At 36.0% G+C, this 23,139-nt stretch overlaps 1 protein-coding gene across 3 annotated transcripts in view; it reads left to right on the forward strand.

Annotated features, from left to right (window-relative positions):
* LOC105835169 overlaps positions 1–23,139 on the forward strand; it is a 56,436-nt gene that overhangs the window by 16,063 nt on the left and 17,234 nt on the right. For 2 of the 3 annotated variants that reach the window (XM_036285655.1, XM_036285654.1), the window contains exons 3-5: positions 10,111–10,193; positions 13,782–13,889; positions 16,951–17,073. In XM_036285655.1, the coding sequence (XP_036141548.1) occupies positions 10,111–10,193; positions 13,782–13,889; positions 16,951–17,073 (314 nt within the window). Of the gene's footprint in view, positions 1–5,948; positions 9,023–10,110; positions 10,195–13,781; positions 13,890–16,950; positions 17,074–23,139 lie in introns of those variants that run through there. The other variant, XR_004962944.1, reaches the window with a different exon arrangement.

Below are 23,139 nucleotides of genomic sequence, written 5' to 3' on the forward strand. Positions count from 1 at the left end.
AATATTTTGACCAAAACCATATATCTTGCTATTTTTGGGTATGCTCTTTCGATTTCCGGGGTCAAAATTGCATTTTTATGTCTCAGAAAATTAATATGGCGGACTTTAAGTGGAAAAGTACTGAAAAATTGAAAAAAAAATTTTTTTAATAATTTTTTTCAAGTAGGAAAAGTATTAGGATTCATTTCTAGTTGCGTCCAAAGGTGGATAAAATACTTGAAGTTTAACGAGAAATTTTTTTTTTAACCCCAATTTACTGCAACCTTTTTAAAATGGCGGAAATTGCAAAAAATTTTGTGCAATATGGACTTTTTTTCAATAATTTTATGAAAATCAAGCATTGTCAAGCTTCATAGTATGAATTTTGGATGAATTCAACATCATTCTTCATATTTTATCAGAATTTACAATCTTAATAATGGCGGATCCAATATGGCGGTCAGAGAACTAAAAAAATAATTTTTTCGTGATTATTAGCAACAGAAGTTTTGACATTATAAGTTTTGTATGTTTTTTTTGTTTTTGATATCGCAAAATGGCGGATCCAAGATGGCGAATAGAAAATTAAAAATGTCAGAATTTTTAAACAAAAAAAGTATCGTGTTCTATAAAAAAATTTCTTGAAGAAAGTATTCTTGTCAATTTTTCATTGGATGCGTTGTTTTTGAGAAAATCAAATCATAATGTTTTGATAACTTAATACTATAATATTGCCGGAAAGTTAATAAAATATTATTTTAATATTTTAGTAATCTTAATATAAAAATAATCTTTTTCATGGTTACAATAAATTATTTTTAATCAAAAAGCTTTTTACTACATTTTTAAAAAAATATTGATTTTTATTACTTATTATATAAACGTTTTCTAAAAAATAAAGTTTTTGGCCAATTTAATTAGTGTTTTTCATTTTCCAGAAAAATAAAATGAATGGTTTTTCTATTTTTTTTCTGAAAAATACGAAAAAATGCAACTGTCACAACAAACTTCATTGATGAATTACTTATTTATTGCAACTCTTAAAATAGACAGCAATAATGGTAACATTATTTTTTAAAAAACTCATAAAATATATATATTAATAAGGAAAAAATCGGAGAAAAGTTGTTTTTCCCCAAAATTATCAAGATTTACATTCTAGCGACATGTAAAATATTAATGCAGTTTGTTGAATGAGCACACACAGTAAAAAGATTTGTGTTAAATTTAACAGATATCACATGTCCCAAACGGTTCACAGAAATTTTTCTATTAATTTAACATATTAAGCATATGTTAAATAGCAACATAAATATTATGTTGTATTTTAACATAAAAATAAATGTAAATTTTATAATTTGACATAATTTATATGTAACGATTTAATGAGAAAATTATGTCAAAGTAACACATGTAACATGTTACTTCAACATTATAATAATATTAATGTAACATGTAACATGTTACAATAACATATTATATATGTTACTTAACATGATCATAATATTATTTTAACACGTTATATATATTAATCTACATATCATATATGTTAAATAATAATTATTTTAGAAATGCTGAGAAAATTTTTTACAATTGCATATATAGATTGTTTCAGGATCATTGATAAAAATTTTATGTATATATATTACTGGACTAATTAGTCCAATATTATAATATGTATATGTGAATGCAATCGTACTTGGTTCTCTGTTCTTTTTTATTCACCCAATAGGTGAATATTTTTCACGAGAAATGCGCCATCTCGAGGTAAATAATGAAGTCCTCAGAAATAAAATGATGTTAATCCATTTCGGTCTTGTTAACACATTTCGGCTCAAATGTCCACTATTTTTTTCCATGTTCAACGCTCAAACTTTTTATATAAACATTGTAGAAAAAAACTCGATATAGAGTTTTCGATAGTCTGAAACCTCTTCTTTCAAATGCCGGCATCAGAATTGATCTACAAAACGAGTAAAAAAGTTATGGCCCATTTTTCCAAAAAGAGCAATATTTTTCGACATTTTATTCCGAAAATTCCATATTTTGGATGCGAAAATGTTTTGCAGGACCATTACAATAGAGATAAATCATAGAATAAATATCTGTTCTTTCAAATCTCATTGCAATTTTTCAAAAATTTAACACAGCGGATTTAATATGGCGGTTAAAAGATGGAAAAACTGTATATAATCGAGATATTTTCGATTTTCTTGCTTTATTCTCGTAAAATCTTCTCAAAATACTTTAAAAATACATAAGCTTGTTATTTTAAGTGAGTCGAGATTATAATAATACATAATTAATACAAATAATGGCGTTTTCTTTTAAAAAATGCGAAAAAAACACGATTTATCGTCAAATAATGTAGAAAAGCCACAAGCAAGTATTCATTGTTGCTATTTCATCACGCTCACATCTACGCACACGCCTATGTACATCATATATACAGGGTCATTTTGAACAACTTTATGTCCATAAAATAATATATTTCTGACACAATTCTAAGACGATTTTTCCTTTACTAAAATTTGATTTGAAGCGTAGTTTTTGAATTAAGCATAAATAGTTAGCGAATCACATATCGAGTACAGGAGGCAGGCAGGAGTGGTGCGCCACGAGCATAACGCGGGCGCAGCTGACCATCCGCGTCAGCTGACGGATAATATTACTACCGCGTAAGTCGTTAACTATTTTCTCTTACATATAAAATTATATTTTAAATAAAATTTTGGTAAACAAGAAAGTGTCTTAGAATTACGTCACTTTAATGATCAAAAGTTATTTCGGATCGCCGGCCGTCGGACGTTGCAACCAACTGATTGTTACACGCAATATGTGTATGCTATGAGTGTTTACATAAAAGAAAGAGACAGACAGAAAAAGAGAGAGGAGGAGAAAGGAAGGAGAGACATTCATATACAAACGCATACACTTCCTCCCTCCCTCTCCCTCTCTCTCTCTCTCACTCTCTCTCCCGTTAGCGGATGGTCAGCTGCGTCCGCTGTACGCTCGTGACGCGCCACTTCTGCCTGCCGCTGGTACTCGACACGTGATTCACTAACTATTCTTGCTTATAACTCAAAAACTACGCTTTAAATCAAATTTTGGTTAAAAAAAAATCGTCTTAGGATTGTGTCAGAAGTACATCATTTTATGGACATAAAGTTGTTGAAAATGACCCTGTATATATGATGTACATAGGCGTATGCGTAGATGTGAGCGTGAGTGATGAAATGCCAGCAATAAACCCTTGCTTATAGCTTTTCTACATTATTTGACGATAAATTGTTTTTTTCGCATTTTTTGAAAGAAACCTCTATTATTTGTATTGATTATGTATTATTATAATCTCGACTTACATATAAAATAACAAGCTTATGCATTTTTAGAGTATTGTTACGGCCGCGCTGCTGGACGATTACTGAGTAGGCCGCGTGGCGTTCCTTGACGACGGGCTGCTGTTTACAAACAAGTGCCTTTGCGACTAGATTCCGAGCTGTCAAACTATTCGGACGTATTTCTTGGCATTCAATTACTGTGTTTCTTGTATTTGTGTTACATTAAAGAGCCGTGTGAGTTCTCAGTGGTGTAACAATTTATTTCGATCGGAAGTGCGTGTAACATTTTGGGGGCTCGTCCGGGATCGGACGAGCGGATATCGGAACGAGCTTAAAAGAGAGAGAGAGAGAGAGTCCGGATGGTTTCGAGGACTCCGACACGTCCGAACCCGCGAGATATTTCTATTGAGGAGGGAACCGAAATGCCCACTACAAGAGAAAGGGCTCGAGAGCAGACTTCTGAATCTACGATGTCGGAGACGGCGGTACTGCAGGCAGTTCTCCAGGAGATGCGTACGATACGTGAGGAACAAGCACGTAGGGAATCGGAATTTGTAGTGTTGCTGCGGCAGACAGAAGAGGCGCTTTCTCGTTTACGAAATTTTCAGCTAAGTCCTTCTATTAATAGAGCCTCGGGCGATAATGTATTGGGGACCGCGTCCGCGGGGGACACGTGCGGGGATCGTGCGCGAACGGAGTTGGGTTTCAAATTGAAGCCTGACACTTTTGACGGGACGGTTCCGCTGCGGGAGTTCCTCTCTCAATTTCTCCTAATCGCACGCGCGAACCTCTGGGACGACGCGTCGAAATCTGTAGCTTTGGCCGCGAGTTTAAGGGGGGAAGCGCGAACGGTTTTAGAATCGTTAGAGGACGTAGAAGTTTTTAGTTTTGAAGAATTAAAATCAAAGCTTGAGTTGCGTTTCGGGGAGGGAATTTTTACTCAAAATTCTTATTCTCTTTTTACCAATAGAAAACAAAAATCCGGGGAAAGCTTGGCTGCTTTTGGAGCTGAGTTGGAAAGACTTTTGCGTTTAGCATATCCGGAGTGTCCTTTTTCGGTGCGGGATAAGATCGCATGTTCGCAATTCATTTCCGCTGTTTCCAATAATTTTCTTAGAAGAACTCTTCAGCTGGAAGGGATTTCTTCTTTGAAGGCGGCCGTGGAGAGAGCCAAAGCTATCGAAATCATTCAAGGGGCGAATTTTGAAAGAAAAGAAAAATTCGGGAGAAATTTTGATCGTTTTGGGAGAAATTTTGAGAGGGAGGAGAGGAAGGACGCGCGGAGTGTTGGGGGTGAGAAATCGGAGGAAGGGGGGCCCCGAAAAAATTGGCGCGGCCTCAAATCTGTAGCCAAAGATAAAGAATGTTGGGCGTGTGGAAAAACAGGACATTTCCGTTTTGAGTGTCCCGACGCGAAGGGAAACGCGACTTAGTTGAACTTTTTTGGGGGCGAGTTCAACTTCGAAGAGTAATGCCTCGATTATTTTTCGTTCTAATTATAATTTGAATATAGATTATTGTGTTTATCGTTCTGTTAGTTTTAATAATGATGATGATTCTTATTTTTGTTATGAAGGAATGCTTAATGAAAAACGTTGCTCCTTTAAGATTGATACGGGCTCTGACATTTCTATTGTAAATAGAAAATTAGTAAAAGATTATGGAGAAAAGTTGGAAACGGTAAATTGTTATTTGAGATATCCTACCGGAGAAAAGATTCTTTGCAAAAATAAAATTTCGGTTGATATTCTTATTGGTAAATATTCTTTGAAAATTCCTATGTTCGTGGCGGAAATTTATGACGATTGTTTACTAGGGGTTGATTTTCTCAAAAAGGTTAGTTTAGAAAATGTTTTTGAATCTGCCTTGGAAATTCTAAATCAAAAAAAGAAAAGAATTTTAATTGTTCTCGTGTTGTTTCCGTCCCTTCTATTTTAAGGGAACTCATTGAAAAAAATTCTGAAAATCTTGTTGATTCTCAGAAGGAAATTTTTGCTGGTCTGCTAAATGAATTTCAGGATATATTTTCTGAGGAAATTATTGCAGGAAATTGTGATATTATTTGTCATTCTATAAATGTTGAAGATTCTTCCCCCATAAAACAAGTTTCCCGACGGATTCCTTATCATATGGGAGACGAAGTTTATGGAATAATTGAGGAGATGAAAAAACATGGCGTAATAGAGGAATCTCAAAGTCCTTGGGTTTCCCCTGCGGTATTGGTTAGAAAAAAAAATGGAGCATTGAGATTTTGTGTGGACTTCCGGAAATTGAATGCGGTTACGATTAAAGACTCCTTTCCTCTTCCTCGGATCGATGACATTTTTGATCAGCTCTCAGGTAATGTTTGGCTTGATTTGAAAAGCGGTTACTGGCAAGTTAAAATTCGTCCGGAAGATAGGGAGAAAACTGCTTTCTCTGTCGGTAAGGGGCTTTGGCAATTCACTGTAATGCCCTTTGGATTATGTAATGCCCCCGCGACTTTTCAGCGCCTAATGGAAAAAATTTTAAAAGACATGTTAACGAAAATTTGTTTAATTTATCTTGATGATGTGATTATTTTTGGAAAAAGTTTTGAAGAAATGTTAGAGAATCTTGGTAAAGTTTTTCAACGAATTCGGGAAGCGAATTTAAGAATTAATCCGGAGAAATGTTTTTTTTTCCCCCCAGAAAAAATGTTAAGTATTTGGGTCATATAATTTCTGCCAAAGGGGTAGTTACAGATCCGGAAAAGATTTCCGCAGCAAAAGACTGGCCAGTTCCGCATACTAAGAAGCAATTGCGTAGCTTCTTGGGTTTTTGTTCGTATTATCGCAAATTTGTTAAAGGTTTTTCTTTTATTTTGAAACCTCTTTATACGTTAACGGAAGATAAGGTTAAATTTTCTTGGGGAGAAGAATGTCAAAATGCTTTTGATGAATTGAAACGCGTATTATCTTTTTCTCCTATGCTTTTTTTTCCGCGGGAGGGAGAGAAATTTATTTTAGATACCGATGCTTCTAATATCGGTATTGGTGCAGTTCTTTCTCAGAAACAGGAAGGAAAGGAACGAGTCATAGCCTATTTTAGTCGCGTTTTGAATAAAGCCGAGAGGAATTATTGCGTTACGCGTCGAGAACTTTTGGCAATAGTTGAAGCAATCAAAGCTTTCCGTCATTACCTCTTGGGACGAAGATTTTTGATTCGTAGGGATCACGTTTCCCTTAGATGGCTTTTGCCTTTCAGAGATCTTGAGGGACAGCTTGCGCGTTGGTTGGAGAGACTCCAACAATTTGAATTTGAAATTGTTTTTCGGAAAGGACATTTTCACGAAAACGCCGATGGATTGTCTAGACGTCACTGTGAATCTCAAGGTTGCAGATATTATACTAAAATCGAAGAAAATTGTGCTCGAGAGTCGAGGAAAACTATTGCTCGTATTACCTTGGCTGAAGAAAATTTAGAAGAATGGCAAAGGGAGCAGAAAGAGGATCCTAGTTTGTCGGTAATTTTCCGCGGTAAGGAAACAGGAGTACGTCCTTTACGCTCGGAAGTTTCAGATGTTTCTGCTCGCATTTACTTGTCATATTGGGACGTTATAAATCTTAAGAACGATGTCCTTTATAAAAATTGGTATGCTCCAAATTTGAAATCTAGCTTCCTACAATTATTAGTTCCACGTAAACGAGTCAAAGAAATTTTAGAGAAAGCCCATGACTCTTTGTCGGGAAGACATTTCGGGGTGAATAAGACCTTGGAGAAAATAAGAAAGCGGTTTTACTGGGCTTTGTGTAAGCAAGATGTAAATCCTGTGAAGTGTGTGTAGCAAGAAAGGGCCCCTTAGGAAAGGGAAAGTCCCCTTTGCAGATCTTCAATGTTGGAACTCCGTTCGAGAGAGTTCAAATGGACATTCTTGGTCCTTTTCCCATTACTTTTTCTGGAAATAAGTATTTGCTTGTTGTAGTCGACTGTTTTACCAAATGGGTAGAAGCTTTTCCCTTGAGAAATATTAGAGCGAAAACAGTGGCGGAGGTTTTTGTTAATCAAATTGTTTCCAGGCATGGGACACCTTTCGAGGTTCACACGGATCAGGGAAGGAATTTTGAGTCCAAACTTTTTACTGAACTTATGAAACTTCTTGGAATTAGGAAGACAAGGACTACTGCCTTGCATCCTCAATCGGATGGTCAGGTTGAAAGACAGCATCAAACCATTACTAATTATTTGGCGAAGTATATTTCTTCAAATCAGAAGGATTGGGATCGTTGGATTCCTATGTTTCTTTTGGCCTATAGAACCTCAAAGCATGAGGCTACCGGTGTGACTCCGGCAGAGTTGTATTTTGCGCGAGATCTTAGATTGCCTTTGGATTTGTTACGAGAGAAACCGCCTGAATCTTGTAAGGAAGATTCTCATACTGTAGAAGGTTTCGTTAAGGATTTTCAACGGAAAATGGGATTTTATGCGAGTGTTAATGAAAGATTAGATATTCGATCTTCACGTGTTAAGTCTCGCTATGATCGCAGAGCTAGACATATTTTATTCCAGGAGGGGCAGAAGGTCTGGTTCTTCAATCCCCGAAGGGTTAAGGGGAAGGCTCCTAAATTACAAAGTGATTGGGAGGGACCTTATTCTATTGTTAGGAAATTGAGCGAAGTAGTTTATTGTATTCAGAAAACTCCGAAACATAGAAGAAAGATAGTTCATTCAGATAGGTTAGCTCCTTTCTATGAGAGGAAATTGGTTCGTTAGGTGAGTCGGAGCCCGGAATAGAAAGTAATAAAAGGAAACGAGACGTTGACAAAAATAGAATTGTTTTTTTTTTAAATCGGAGAAGTTTGTTGCTTGTTGTTTTATTTTCTTTTCAGGGAAAGGAAAAAAATTACGAAACGAGAGATGCTTTACAAGCTTTCCTGGAAAGTGAGCGAAATCCTTTCGACGTGGGATCAGTTTCTTTTCTTTTCTTACAAGAAAATTTCTTGTGACTAAATGAAGACTGCCTCACCCACGGTTTTTGAGCCGTGGTTTTCCCGTGGGGCAAAGGGCAAATGCCGAGGCAGGGACTAGAGGAGTCCTTTCAGGACGACGGGTCCACGGTGGTTACCCCCCTCTTGTCCGAAGAGGAACGGCGACGTCGGCTGAAGCGTGGAGGGCAGCGTTTAGATCAAATCCAGTAAACGAGAACCCGGAGGAGTGGAGTTTACTCAGATGTCGGCCGAGGGAGAGGGAGGTCGTCTTTTCCTCAGAGAATGCCGAATGGTGGTTCTAAAGGACTTTTGGAAAGGATGGAGGTCCTGGATTTCCCTGAAGACAATTAGGACTTATTTAGGAGCGGCGCTCGGTAACCTGAGACAAAGCTCAGGAAGAGCGGGAGGCCGTCTTGGAACTTTTGTGTCCTAGTCAGGGGAACGGAAGCCTTGGAACTACCCTTTCGGATTGTCGGGACGACAATCTTGAAGAGAGAGGGTAGTGTTACGCCCGCGCTGCTGGACGATTACTGAGTAGGCCGCGTGGCGTTCCTTGACGACGGGCTGCTGTTTACAAACAAGTGCCTTTGCGACTAGATTCCGAGCTATCAAACTGTTCGGACGTATTTCTTGGCATTCAATTACTGTGTTCTTGTATTTGTGTTACATTAAAGAGCCGTGTGAGTTCTCAGTGGTGTAACAATTTATTTCGATCGGGAGTGCGTGTAACAGTATTTTGAGATTTTACGAGAAAAAGTAAGAAAATCGAAAATATTTTAATTTTATACGGGTTTTCCATCTTTTGACTGCCATATTAAATCCGCCATGTTAAATTTTTGAAAAATTGCAATGGGATTTGAAAGAAAAGTGAATCCCAGATGCGCACAGTAATAAACGGACACAGCAGGTTGAGTGAAACGGATACAGACGCAAACCCTTGTGGTAAGTCCGTTTCGTACTGTGTCCGTTTTGTACTGTGTTCTTTTCACACTGTGTCCGTTTTAGCTTGCTGTGTCCGTTTATTACTGTATGCATCTGGGATGCTCCCTGAAAAGGCAGATATCTAATCCAAAGAGATTTATCCTTGTTGCGATGATCCTGCAAAACATTTTTGCATCCAAAATATGGAATTTTCGGAATAAAATGTCAAAAAATCCTGCTTTTTTTTAGAAAAATGGGCCATAACTTTTTTACTCGCTTTATAGATCAATTCTGACGCAGGCATTCGAAAGAGGATGTTTCAGATTATCGAAAACTATGTCCAGTTTTTTTTATAGCGTATATGTAAAAAGTTTGAGCGTTGAACGTGGAGAAAAAATAGTAAACATTTGGGCCGAAATGGGTTAAAACCCGATTATAAAGTAAACTCAACATTTTTTTTTGTCAATTTTAACAGATAAATTCTATCATTGATAATAAGGAACATATTTATTGTATAAAATTAAAAGTACGTACACATTGTGTTATTATACTTTTACACTTTTTCAGTTATTCTAATAATTTAACATTTTACTTGAATTAATACAACAGCAATATGTTAAAGTAACAAACATGTTACATTTTAACATAAAAATTTTAACCAGGATATTTTTTAACAAGAAAACACAAATTTTTTACTGTGCATGTGTTACGCATACGATTAGTTTTCCGGCTTTTGATTAAATCTCTAGCCTTCCTGCAGATGCATAAAATCTTCAACTAACTGCTTCAAATCTTATTAGCTTTTTTTAAAAAAAAAGTCAGTTTTTTCAGCACGAATGCATTTATTTGAACAAGTGAGAAAAAGTCGACTTTCCCCCCTTACACAATATACTATTTTTATTCTATATTTTCTTGGTTCATAGATACGCGACTGAAATACTCACAGACGGTACAGAAAGAGATTTCTGTCGAAGAATTGTTGTTACTGACGGAGAACAGTATCAAGGTGAGTAATATTTTTGGATTTATAATTTGCGTGCGTGTGTAAAATAACAGCACCACAGAAAAAATGTCGTGAATTCGTGATCCGACAATGATATCCTTATATTTTTCACTGAATCCGAATTTATCATTAGTTTTGCTCCATCACGTCACAGTTTTTTTCTAACCTCAAAAACAAACCCTATAAAAACATCGCAGTAGACCATATACACAAACAACTAAATATGGTATTCCCGTATTTTTAGGGTTTCTGAACATGAATTTGCTGTTAGTTTTGTTTTATTTAATTGTAAGTCAAGGTTGCTTCGTTACCTTGATGGGAAGGAAAACGAATCATTGTACACATCCCCTTTCGAGGCAGTTGTCATCGTTTCCAGCATCCTCCGTAGCAGTAAGTTTTCTATCAGGTTTTTATACCCGAAAAACAAAAAAAGAAATTATGCTCACAGTATTTTATGATAAAAGTGCTATCATTTTATACTACAGCAAGAGTAAAATCTCTTCTAATCTTTAGACAATACTCCTTGCCATACTAAAATATCAAACTGGTGACTTATTTAATGAAACTTATTGTTGAAGATAGTTTTGTTTAAATTCCGGGTCTTTCCACGGTCGACGCAACTAGAGCCTCAGATTACTTATGCTAGATTGTGTCTCTCCTGAAGAGCGGGCGTGATTGATAATGTACTTGTTTCAGTATTCTCGTTTAATAACTTGTGTTTATTGAATGTCTCTTATAATTTGGCGATTGGCACTCCGTACTGACGGGTGTTTGAGATAATGGTACGGACCCCGAAGTGAAGATTCGTCACTTTCCTCGAAGGCTCATAGCCGGGCACGGAGTGATAGGTAAGATTCTGGAGATCTTCGGAATCTTTGAATTAAACCGAATTCGATCTCGAAATATAATAATGTCGATGCCGTTGGCTCAACAAGCAAAATCATGTACATACAAATAGCGTGGTAAATAGAAACTGAAAGTATTTGCGACAATACGGAACACTTATTTAATATGTCACATGAAAGTTTATAAAAATTCTAATTGCATCAAAGGGGAGTTTCATCGAAGTTAGGTAGCCTAATGAATTTAAAATTGCACTTTTGCATTCACACTTAGACTACTTTTCAAGTAATCTTTCCAACGAAGAATAGGGAGAACGATTCTACTAGGATATAAAAGAAATAGAGCGATGTTATCAAGGTCGCTAAGATAAACATATGATGGCATACTTTTGTTGGATAATAAAGAGAGAATGTAAAGTTGAAAATAAAAAAAGAAAAGAAATCCACAAGTCATTTGACGATTAAAAAAATTCATAAAATGAAGAGATCGTGATGGTAAATTTTATATCTCTTACATGTGATTTGGTCTCGCCGAGACGAGACGAGACTAGCTCGAGTCTCGTCTTGGTCTCGAAATTTTTGGTCTCATCTCGGTATCGGCTTGATCTCGACAATGACAATCTTGTCTCGGTCTCGGTCTCGAGTCGAGATTCTCAGTCTCGATAAGCATAAAAGTATTTATTTCTATTCTTTTTGATCTATTCTATGCGATTAAACTTAAACTATTTACTATTTTTACTGTGAGCCTAAAGTGCTCCTTAGTGATAGAGAATTACATTTAAAAATGTAAATGTTAAATAAATTTTTTACCGGCTCACTGAAATACTCGAAACTCGGGACCAACTGCGTGTATGTACATACATAGTTGACGACCTGGCACCGTATTATAGAATGTTTCAGTAAGCTAACGGGGCCAACTATCATCAATTAATTGCAATTAAATTACTTACCTGAAAAATTTATTTATTATTTGTATCTTAAAATTTCATTCTCTAGATTCTCTATAAATGCCGAATAAAAATTTAAGCCGAAACGTGATCTGGATTACAAGCAGACGCGATGGTCATTTTGTTATCGTTTGTTTTATAATAGTAGGGCCTGGATGTTTGGGCGATTTTTTGGCTCGTGCGCGGAGAACCGCAGCGTTCAAACGAGTCGGGTGCTTGTTGAAGTGAGATAGCAAGATTTCTTAAGGGGATGTTGGAGTTGTCTGTTTTACCAACAAAAAGATAGTAATTTTTGTTTAACAATATCTTTTTATTTTATAGATTTGGAAATCCTTTTTCAGAATAAAAGAATACGCATTGCTATCAGTCTGTGGAGTGGAATTTCCTCCAAAAACGAGAAAAAATTGTTAATTTGCTGTTACATCATAACAATGTTTGCTTAATATAAAAGATCTACAGTTTGTATCTACGAAATTCGTATTCACAGACTAGTAGACGACGAGAACAAACAGTGTCGAGTTTCGAAAATTAGATTTTAGTGCCTAATTGAGACGAAATTGTGAAACGAAAATTTAGGTTATATATAGGTGTAAAAAGTTGATAAGTAGAGCAATAAAAAAATATATTTTTTGTCCTCGATATAAAGTCCAATTCACAGATGGATATTAATATGTGTACTTTAATTCTGGAAAAGAATTTCCAAATTTATAAAAGAGATATATACGAAATCGCATTAATAATGTGCATGAATGACTCTACATTATCGACCTCGATCAAGTTTGAGAGGCAATCCAGCATCGCCTTAAGTCCACCGACCAATTCTATCGCAAATTGACGATCGATGAGCGTAGGGTCTCCTCCTCGAGAAATGTTGCTACTTCAATTCAGCGAACACGCATGATGCTGCAAACAAATGATTCTCTGCTTCTATCTATTCGATGTTTTTAACAATCTTTTGTTTTGTGGCGATTATTTCACCATAACTACATGATAACAGAGCCTAACAGAAAATTCGAGAAATTTCCTTGTTGCAGGCAATCATACTGCTTACGCAAGGAAACGAAAAAAATCTAGAAGCGTCGGGTTTCAGGTATATAACGGAAGAAAATTCGAAAAGGGTTACATTGTCTTCGCATCCTCGTTGCGTTCGTTATTTGGTGTGGGGGAGTATTGCTTATATATTAAAAAATTACTGATTAATAAAATTATACCTTGTATATCAAAATTCGAGAATCTCAACGAGACTCTCGATATCGTCGAAACTTTCGGCATAAAAAGTCTCGTCTCGGTCTCGCATTCAAAGCTTAACTCGACACCAAGACCGTGACTAGTCTCGGTATCGTCCGAAACACTATTTATATAATACTGTTATAACAAGCATTATTAGGAACTTTTGAGATTAAATAAAATCTACGATTAAATAAAACAATACTAATAGTAAATTCGTGTTCAGCGATCCTAAAAACATGGGAATACCATATTTAGTTATTTGGGTATATGCTCTACTGTGAAAATCAGCGTTTTTAGAGGGTTTTTGGAGATTAGAGAAAAACTGTGACGTGATGAAGCAAAACTAATGATAAATTCGGATTCAGTAACCCAAAAACTATAAAGATATCTTTATTGTCAAATCTCGAGTTCACGACACTTTTTTTATGCGTTTGTGTAATTGTTCATTTTATTGCTAATTTGTTATTTACTATTCTCCCATTGAAATAAAATGTACAATATACTTACATTCATATCTCTTAAGTACAACAATTTCTTGCTTCTTCATTTATTTAATAAATTTTTGTTCGCAGGATCTATGATGATACGTCAAGATTTTGTAATATACATGATAATTTCCATAGCAGTATTCATATTTTTATCTATCATATTTTATGTGAAATTCCATAAAGTCAAACAATGTAAGTTTCTAATATTTTTATTTCTAGATAATTTGTTTATATAATATTTTTTCTCCCCCTAATCTCTCTCTCTCTCTCTCTCTCTCTCTCTCTCTCTCTCTCTCTCTCTCTCTCTTTCTCTTTCTCTCTTTCTGTCCTCTTTTTTCCTTTCCTTATTTTTTACTATCATTAGTCACTTTTTATATATTGCATGAATTTAACAGAAGATCGAAGATCGCCACCGAGGTTATTTTGTTTTTGAACAATATTTTTTAAACAAAAATAAATAAAACTTTAAAAACACAAATTTTTAGTAGAAATAAATAAAACTTTAAAAACACAAATTTTTACTAGAAAGTGTCTTCTATCAGATAATATAACTATTGTTTATAATGTTATATCGTATTTACAATAATTAATATTTTTATAAGATAGCAAAAAATGATTGTCTAAACTTCAAAATTATTATATCTAGGCAGTAATGATAAGATTTAGATGCAGAAAAGAGAGTTTTGTGAAGTAATTGTAAAGTAAATTGATAAATTAAAATTTTGTATATTATACACATATTCGTACATTTCGTACATTTTATGTATATTAAACAACAAATTTTATAAACTGAAAAGATTAAAGTTAAACATTTAAAAAATACGAGCATTTCAAAGATAAAATAAACAGTTTATTTTAAAAATAGACACAATTTAGAAATAAAATGCGTAAGTTATTTATTAAATGTGTAAAATATTTTTTTGTTACACATACATCAAAAGTAATCCTTTTCGTGTCACTTTTTTGTGTAGAAAGTCATCAAATTCTCACAAGACAGTTTTCTTCCTGTAGTAACTCCCCACACGGCATGTAATATTTCTGAAACATTGTTGCAATATTCCATTTGAAATATTACTCTTTTCAACAATATTGCTAAATATTTTCCCACCATTTCTGAAATGTTTCAATGTCCGCGATCATTTCAATTCTAATATTGCTGATAGATTTCAGTAATATATCAGCAATATTATTAAATATTTCTGAAAGATATCTATGTAATATTTCAGAAATATTTCAGGTACATTTCATCCGAGAAATTGTAGATACATTTCAGAAATATTGCGATTTATATAATCAATGTTATTGTATTAGACATACCCGTAGGAAAAAGTTATACAAAAATTACTGCACAAAAAATTGCATATTTTTGCATGAATTTCTGCAGCTTTTACAGAATTTTGTACAATGTTTTTGCCTTCAGAATTTTTCTGCAGAATATTTTGCAGAATTTTATGTAATTTTTTCTAAAGGCAAAAAACTTCAGAAAACATTACATAAAATTCTGCAAAATACTCTGCAGAAAAATTCTGAAGGCGAAAACTTTGTACAAAAATCTATAAAAACTGCAGTAATTTTTGTATAATTTTTTCTTACGGGTATGTTCATCTATAAGAGCCAAATTGCTAAAATTAGCTTACGATAAAAAAGCGGATTCCGTTGTGGTTTATCTTATTCTTCATACTATAATTAATGACATAAGATTTACCTTTTATAAATAAAACTTATAATTTTTTTGTATCAAATATCAAGTACAATAAAATATGTATATTATAAAATATATATTTTTACAGTTTTATTCTCTATTTCAGCAACATTTTAATTTCATCATTTTTTACTAAATATGAAGAACCATGTTTTTATATCAATTTTATATGGTTAAAAAACGATAAAAGAATGATATGTATTTCTATACAACTTGAAGCAATTATGTACGTGTGCGTGTGTATGTGCATGTGCGTACGTGCGTGCGTGCGTGCGTGCGTGCAATTCAATTTTTTATTACCTACGCAATCTTACAAAAATATTTCAAATGCAATATTGCGGTTGACATGTTGCAGAAATATTATTCTTGCATTGTTAATGTGATATTACTTTTATCACGTTTTGGAAATATTTTTGAAATATTGCATCTAAAACATTTTTTTGTAATATTGCAGAAACATACAAATATGAAATCAAACTTTTCTTTTCTTTCTAAAAGATTTCAGAAATATAACACATGCAATATTACAAAAAATATAAAACCGAACATTTCAAAAATATTGTACATGCAAATTGCAATTAAAATGTTGATGAAATATTTTTGTACCATTTCCGACCATTATAATATTTCAGTAATATTACATGCCATGTGGGTCATTATTGAATTGTTTTATTTTCCCAATAGACATGTGAATTATGCAGGAAAATTTCCTAACCCTAACTAACTCAGCAATCTGATTGATAGAGCCGTTTTACACTGTGCGCATCTGGGACGCTCCCACGTTATTACACGCGGGCAAGAATGCCTGGCCATATGAAATTAGCTGCGTTCCGGGATTTCTATAGTGCATGTAACGTATTCTATATAAAAATCGGAACGCAGTTAACTTTATATGGCCAGGCATTTCTGTTAAGTGAGTTCCAGATGCAGTGTAAAACGGATACCACCAATCAAATTCTATAAATTTATCTTAACTTTAACTAAAGCAATAATCTGATTAATGGTGTCCGTTTTACACTGCATCTAGGACGCTTCCTATTTGTATACAATCGGTTACTAAAAGGTTGCAACACCTTTTTTCGATGAATTTCGAAACGCAGCTCTACTCGGTTGAACGTAATTGGTTAGATACATTAGTAAGAACCAATCACTCTATGAACAAGCTGTGTTTCAAAACTCATAAAAAAATAAATGCTGCAACTTTTTAGTACCAACTGTACAGTTTATTTTACATGCGCATCATAAATACTTAAGACAAAATACAACTTTTAAGCCTATACGAGAAAGAAGATTCTTTAATCAAAATGACATATTTTTATTTTTATTCTAACATTTATTAAGACATATTTCACTCTTTCAATTTATTATTTTCTTGTTATTACTGATAAACACTTTAATTATTTAAATATTGATTTTTTAATTATGTATTTAGTCATTGGAACATTTATCTTATGTAAGATAAATAAATAAATTACATTTAATGTAGTTATACTTTAATAATCACTTAATACACGTAATAAAAATTAACGTTGGAAATGCCTCTTTTTTCAGGGTACGAAAAAATTGAGTTTAACTGTTTTCGACGGAATAATGTAACAAACACTGATGCTGCAACTGCTAATGCAACAAATAATAATTCAGTAACAATAGCTACTGCTCCACCGGAAGAACAGAGTAAGTATATTTATATTTATTACATATTTATGCATGAATATGCGCGTACGTGTTTGTACATTTTAATTAATACAAAATATCGTGAATATCAATTGATGCTATGAAAATATTTTAGACAAGAATGGTTCTAAGACAAAAATATTTTAGACAAAAATTTTTCTCATGAAAGGATATATCTCATGGAAAATATATCTTTGTCTTTTTTTATTGTTAAATATAATCACATTTAATAGACACAAATGCGGAAAACTATTGCCCATAAGTGCGAAATGAACGCAGACGAGTCGAAGACAAGTGCGTTTACCTACACACGTGGACAATACCGAACCGCACAAATTGCACATATTATTTTTTGTTACAAATGCATAGAAAGTGGCCAAAGCGAAATAAATTCGAAGGAAGGGAAAGCGAAGAATTTGCAGAAAACTCAACTCCAAATAAAAACAAATTGATTTTTAAATAGTTTTAAATAAAAAATAAAGCATTTTTTATTTATAAATTTTATTTTTTGTGTAAATTTGTTGTATACATATATTCAAATATTTTTCGTTCGATTTTTATGGAAAAAAATTTTCTTTGTTCTTCTTAGTCTCTGCAGTTTAGTCTTTTGCAGTTTAGATAATCTCTAGAGTGTCTCTTTCGAGTAATATGTTTTTGGAATCTATTTCCGATTTTTCTAATCGTATCATTACATTATCGATCGTTTTTACGCGATCTTGTTGTAACTAACATTAGATATGTCTTTATTGTGTGACATGAATTGACAAGTTAGCTAATAACTAATTTGATTGGACTGCACTAGTGCGCAATGGTGCACATTAAAATTGCTGTACACACTAATTTGACTCAAGTATAAAAAATGATATCTCACATATCTCATATCTATTGTTTTGTATATGACCCAGAGGGAAATGGCAAGTCGGATCGACATTGATCAGACGTCGATGGTGTCTACAGCTTTCCCAGGTAGAAATAGTAAATTAGATCGACGTTGATTAGACGTAGATAGCATTTACGCGGCTCCATAAAATGGAGATAGAGGGTGCACCGATATATGTGTTGCAACTATATACGTTTCATTTTCTTTTTAATCTCTTTAAAATCTCTTTTAAATTAAAAAAAAAGAATAAATGAATGAATAAATGAATGAATGAATGAATGAATGTATGAACGAATGAATGAATGAATAAATAAGTGAATGAAGAATGATTAATTCGATACGATGAATGATATTATAACTAAAAACTATTAATAACTGACGTCAGATCTGGTTCGGTAAACGCTCATGGAGCGCGTAAGAAGGAAAACGTATCCCTTCTAATTAATCTGTGATCTGTATAAACTCAAAGACATCCTTACCAATTTGGGTACTATTTCAAGAAAATATATTAAGATATTCATAATTGTCTGGAATAATATCGTAAGAATATATAGCGGCTTTTAGCCGGTAGTATTTACTACATTGTATGTAAGTAGCGGCTGTTAACATTTCCTTTGACTATATTGAATATAATTTGAAATGCATTTGATTGATGTTAAAAAGCGTTAATATCCTATATGCTGTTAAATAGCCTAAGTTACGTATTTGTATTTATAATTAACCACGTAATTAAATTTTTCATCAGTGCAGTATTAGAATTATGTAAACTATTTCCCTTGATTCCGCAGTTGATTTTATTGCAATACTTCCGATACCGTCAATAAGTAATTGTATGGCATCTGATTCATTCAAGTTTAAACAGTGCATCAAAATTAGTTTTTCTATTGCGTATTCTTGAAAGGATTCATTACTGTAAATCCATTTCCTTGCGTGTACTTTGCGCATAACCGCACTAAAATTAACTCTTCTTTTGTATCTATTTATTATGACTTTTTTGAAGGTTGTCCATGACCGTGTGATTGATCCGATTAATAGGTCAAACCACTTCCTGGCAGATTTGGATAATTTTGTTGTAGCTGCTGATAACATTGCAATGAAAGAAATTCCATGAAGTTCAGCTATGGTTTCGATTTTTTCAATCCACTTTTCCACATTATCTTCTTCAGCACCGGAAAAGAAAGGGATCTGCGAACTTAAAAATTATGTCGAATAACTAGAATGAAATGAAAAGTTTTTTTGAATGTTGCGTTGAGGTATAAATAACCTATGACTTTCTTCCACGTTCTTGTCTAGATTGCCTCAAAGGTTTCGCTGTGGCGTAAGAGATCTGTGGCTTCCTTCTATATCTTGAACTTGTAAATTATTTTGGTTTTCCAGAGGAATATTTTGAGCCTCTTGTTGATTACCTTGAATAGATTGCAAGGTAGATATGGGGGAGTCGTGGTTAGGTTTGGTTCAATCAGAAGGCCCCCTTTTACAAACAATAAAACGTATCGAATATATTTGATCTCTCTATGTACACTTGTGAATGCGTCAGTGTGTAATTGATCTTGAGGTAGCCGGAAGCTGGTTCGTTCTGGACTTGGTGGGAGTAGGCGCCGCTCGGAGAGGCTTCTAGGTGGTTGTGACTTCCTCAGCAATCTTAGCCTCGGAAGAGAGTCCGTGTAGGATGTGGAAGGATTAGGCGGCACCCGAAGGTGCCCGGAGGAAATTAGGATTCCCCTAGTCGCTGTCGCTGCCAAACAGCTCCCTGAAGACGGCTCGCTTCTTCTCTAGAAGAGCGCGGGGGATATGCTTCCCGGGTGTTTGAGGGAGCGCCCGTGGAGTCTCAGGAACTTCTGGCGACGTTGGCGAAGCAGCGATGATATCGTCAGAGGAGGCCTGTGTACCCCTGGTGGTCAGGTCTGAAACCACCCGAAGGCCGGTTGTGGTTTGTGTGGACCGGCCAATAGAAACCGCAGGACCAGATGTTGCGGTCTGCGTCGCTCGGGTGACTTTCCCTCGTCCAGCGGTCTGTGTAGCTCTGTGGACCGGAGGATGGCGAGAAGGACCTCTGGGCTGGAGACGGGGATCCCTGGACTTCTCCGGAGAGAAAGCGATTCTGATTAGCCGCCACGGAACGCTGATCTTTGTTGGCGACTCCTGGGCTCCCAGCGGCTTCGCAGAGCTCCTGGCGTCCGGCCTCACCGGATTGGCCCTAGGACCGCGGTGGCCGAGTTGGCGGCAGCGGGGCAGATTGACTGTTGTGTCTCCCGGAGGAGTTCCTCGTAGTACCAGAGAGCTCGCCCGCGCCGAATATCAGATACACCGGGGCCCGTAGGTACTTCTTCCAAAAAAGTGATAGCGAGCGTAGTATAGGCCCTTATGAGCTCTCTACACTGTGAAGCTTGGCTTGATCCCACGACGTGGGTGGTCTGCTTATGTAAACCTCATGTTGCATTTCTTCTTGTGAGTTGAGGCGCCGCGCTTTCGCCTAGTGGCGGCCGCGCGCACTACTCGCGGAAAATAATTGAGTCATGTCTTTTTGATATTGTGGATTTTTGATATGATAATGTGGATTGACGTTGATAATCCATTAGTTTCTTTAATTTGACTTTGCATCATTATTTGTTGATGTTGCATTAGTGCGACTAACTGCGTTACACTGATGTCTGTAGTGTCGGAACTTTAGGACTTATTAGTGGTAAGTGTACGCATTACCTTTGGAATTGTTCCAGACAATGAGAAATTTGTTGTTTTTGTTGAACTTGTCATATCCTCTTGCTGAGGATTTCTTCTTTCATTCAGCGGGTTGTAATTTTCCAGATGATTAACGAGTGAATCCAGTAGTGCCTGTTTGATTTTTGAGATGTTCTGTAGTTTAAAAAAGTGAGCCTTTTTAACTAACTGCTCGTAACTTAGTTTTTCTAAAGCCTTCAGATCCATCTTGCATCAGCCAACACGTTTGAACACGTACTTTTTAAATGGCGGGCGCTCGTCGTGTATTGCGTCACGCTATACTTTCACATCCACGTGTACGGACAGAGAGAGAAAAAAAAATTTTTTGACGAGTGAACGGCAGAAATCCCACTTCCTAGCTGTAAAAGCCAGGTTATCTTAGACACCGGAAGCTCTTAGGATGATCAGGATTTCAAAGACGCAGAGAAAAGGGGATCGTTCACCGGCAATTTGAAAAATGATGACGCACTACCCTTTGGTTTACAAAATCGAATTTATTGCTTTGTCTCGTTACAGCGACGCGGACTTTTATCATCGGACTACACGCTATCCCGACGAGTATATGCGCTCGCTATCTCGAAGTTGAAGCGACCGTAAACAGCTCGCGAACTTAAGAGCGTCCGAAACGCATGACCGCTCGTTATGACTTACGAGGCACGAGTCTCTTCTTGTTGTCCTCTTCACAAAGGGCTCTACCGCGAAACGCGTGTTTAGGCCACGTTTGTCGCATCGGCCAATCACATAAGTTGACGTCGCCGTGACGTCATTGCGCACGCGAACTAACAGCAACCAGTAGCGTGCTTACTAGACTAGGTAGGAAATATAACGGAGACAGTGGTCTTACAAATTATTTTTTAACACGTTCAGCTGACACATTTTTCCCCACCATTTTACCAGCTGACCTTTCATTTTTTGCTGTCTTAGAGTATAATTAAATAGTAAAAAAAATATCCAGCTTTGATAATATAACTATTTTTTAATATTTTTTTTATACGTGGGAAGCACTACTGCAGCCGCCTCCACCGCTATTACGCCAGCTGACGGTTGTTTTACTTTTAGTTATTAGCACAATAATATCTTTCTTATAAATGAAAATCAGCTTTGGTGAAATAACTAGGTCCAAATTGTCGCTGGCTCCCGGACTAATACCGAGATCTATGAATGCGTTCTGCAGTACGCCAATTTTTGAGTGAGTCCCAGATGCGCACAGTAATAAACGGACACAGCAAGCTGAGTGAAACGGACACAGTAACAAACGGACACAGACCAAACGGACACAGTAATAAACGGACACAGTGCGAAACGGACACAGTAACAAACGGACACAGACCAAATGCGCACAGAGCGAAACGGACACAGACCAAATGCGCACAGAGCGAAACGGACACAGACCCAATGCGCACACTGCACATGCGCATAGACCAAATGCATACACGGAAAGTCGCAAACCCATGTGATGCAGTGAATGCTTTGCACGCACACACACACACACACACACACACACACACACACACGGGGGGGGGTGCAAGGGGGGCCTTCGGCCCCCCTCCCGCACCCACCCCGTCCAAGTCGCTAACCTATGTGGACTTTACTCTGCTTGCAATGTACATGGATTGCATTTGGTCCGTGCGCACGTGCAGTGTGCACATGTGCAGTGTGCGCATTTGGTCCGTGCGCATTTGGCCTGTGTCCGTTTCGCACTGTGTCCGTTTCGCTCTGTGCGCATTTGGTCTGTGTCTGTTTATTACTGTGTCCGTTTCGCTCTGTGCGCATTTGGTCTGTGTCCGTTTATTACTGTGTCCGTTTGGTCTGTGTCCATTTGTTACTGTGTCCGTTTCACTCAGTTTGCTGTGTCCGTTTATTACTGTGCGCATCTGGGACGCTCCTCAATTTTTCCTTAAATTAAGGCAGAGCGTCCTCCAAACTTCGGGCCTTCGATTCCTTAATCTCTTTCCTAGGCATTTCGTGCATCCAAACGACTCGCTCCAATAGAGAAACTCAGCCGGTGATCAACAGTTTCTGGATCGGGCTCCATTTGCACCGTCTTCTGACTCCGTTGAAAAAATGAGATGGAAATCCAGATAGTTATCCACCATGTATGTGCATCGATTCCCATGGATTTTAGATGGTTTTGTATGGATTCCACATGGTTATCTATATGGAATCCATACAAAACTATCTAAAATCCATGAGAATCCACATAAATGTGGATAACCATCTAGATTTCCATCTCATCTTTTCAACAGGGGAACCAATCCTTGCGACTCCTCAAGAAGTCTAATCTATTGTACAGGATCTCTAGCAAAAACTAGACACGAGCTCGAAATCATAGAATAGTTATTTAATGTCTGCAATCCACTACGCAGCGTTCTATAACATTCATGCCTAAAGTCATTGAATTTATAAATCCAGTGACTTTATTCATCTCTGTTTACGTTTGGTTGTACATGTTTTAATGATCAAAGTGA

This window comes from Monomorium pharaonis, chromosome 4 (genome assembly GCF_013373865.1).
Source record: "Monomorium pharaonis isolate MP-MQ-018 chromosome 4, ASM1337386v2, whole genome shotgun sequence".
In the NCBI taxonomy this organism is placed as follows: Eukaryota; Metazoa; Arthropoda; class Insecta; order Hymenoptera; family Formicidae; genus Monomorium; species Monomorium pharaonis.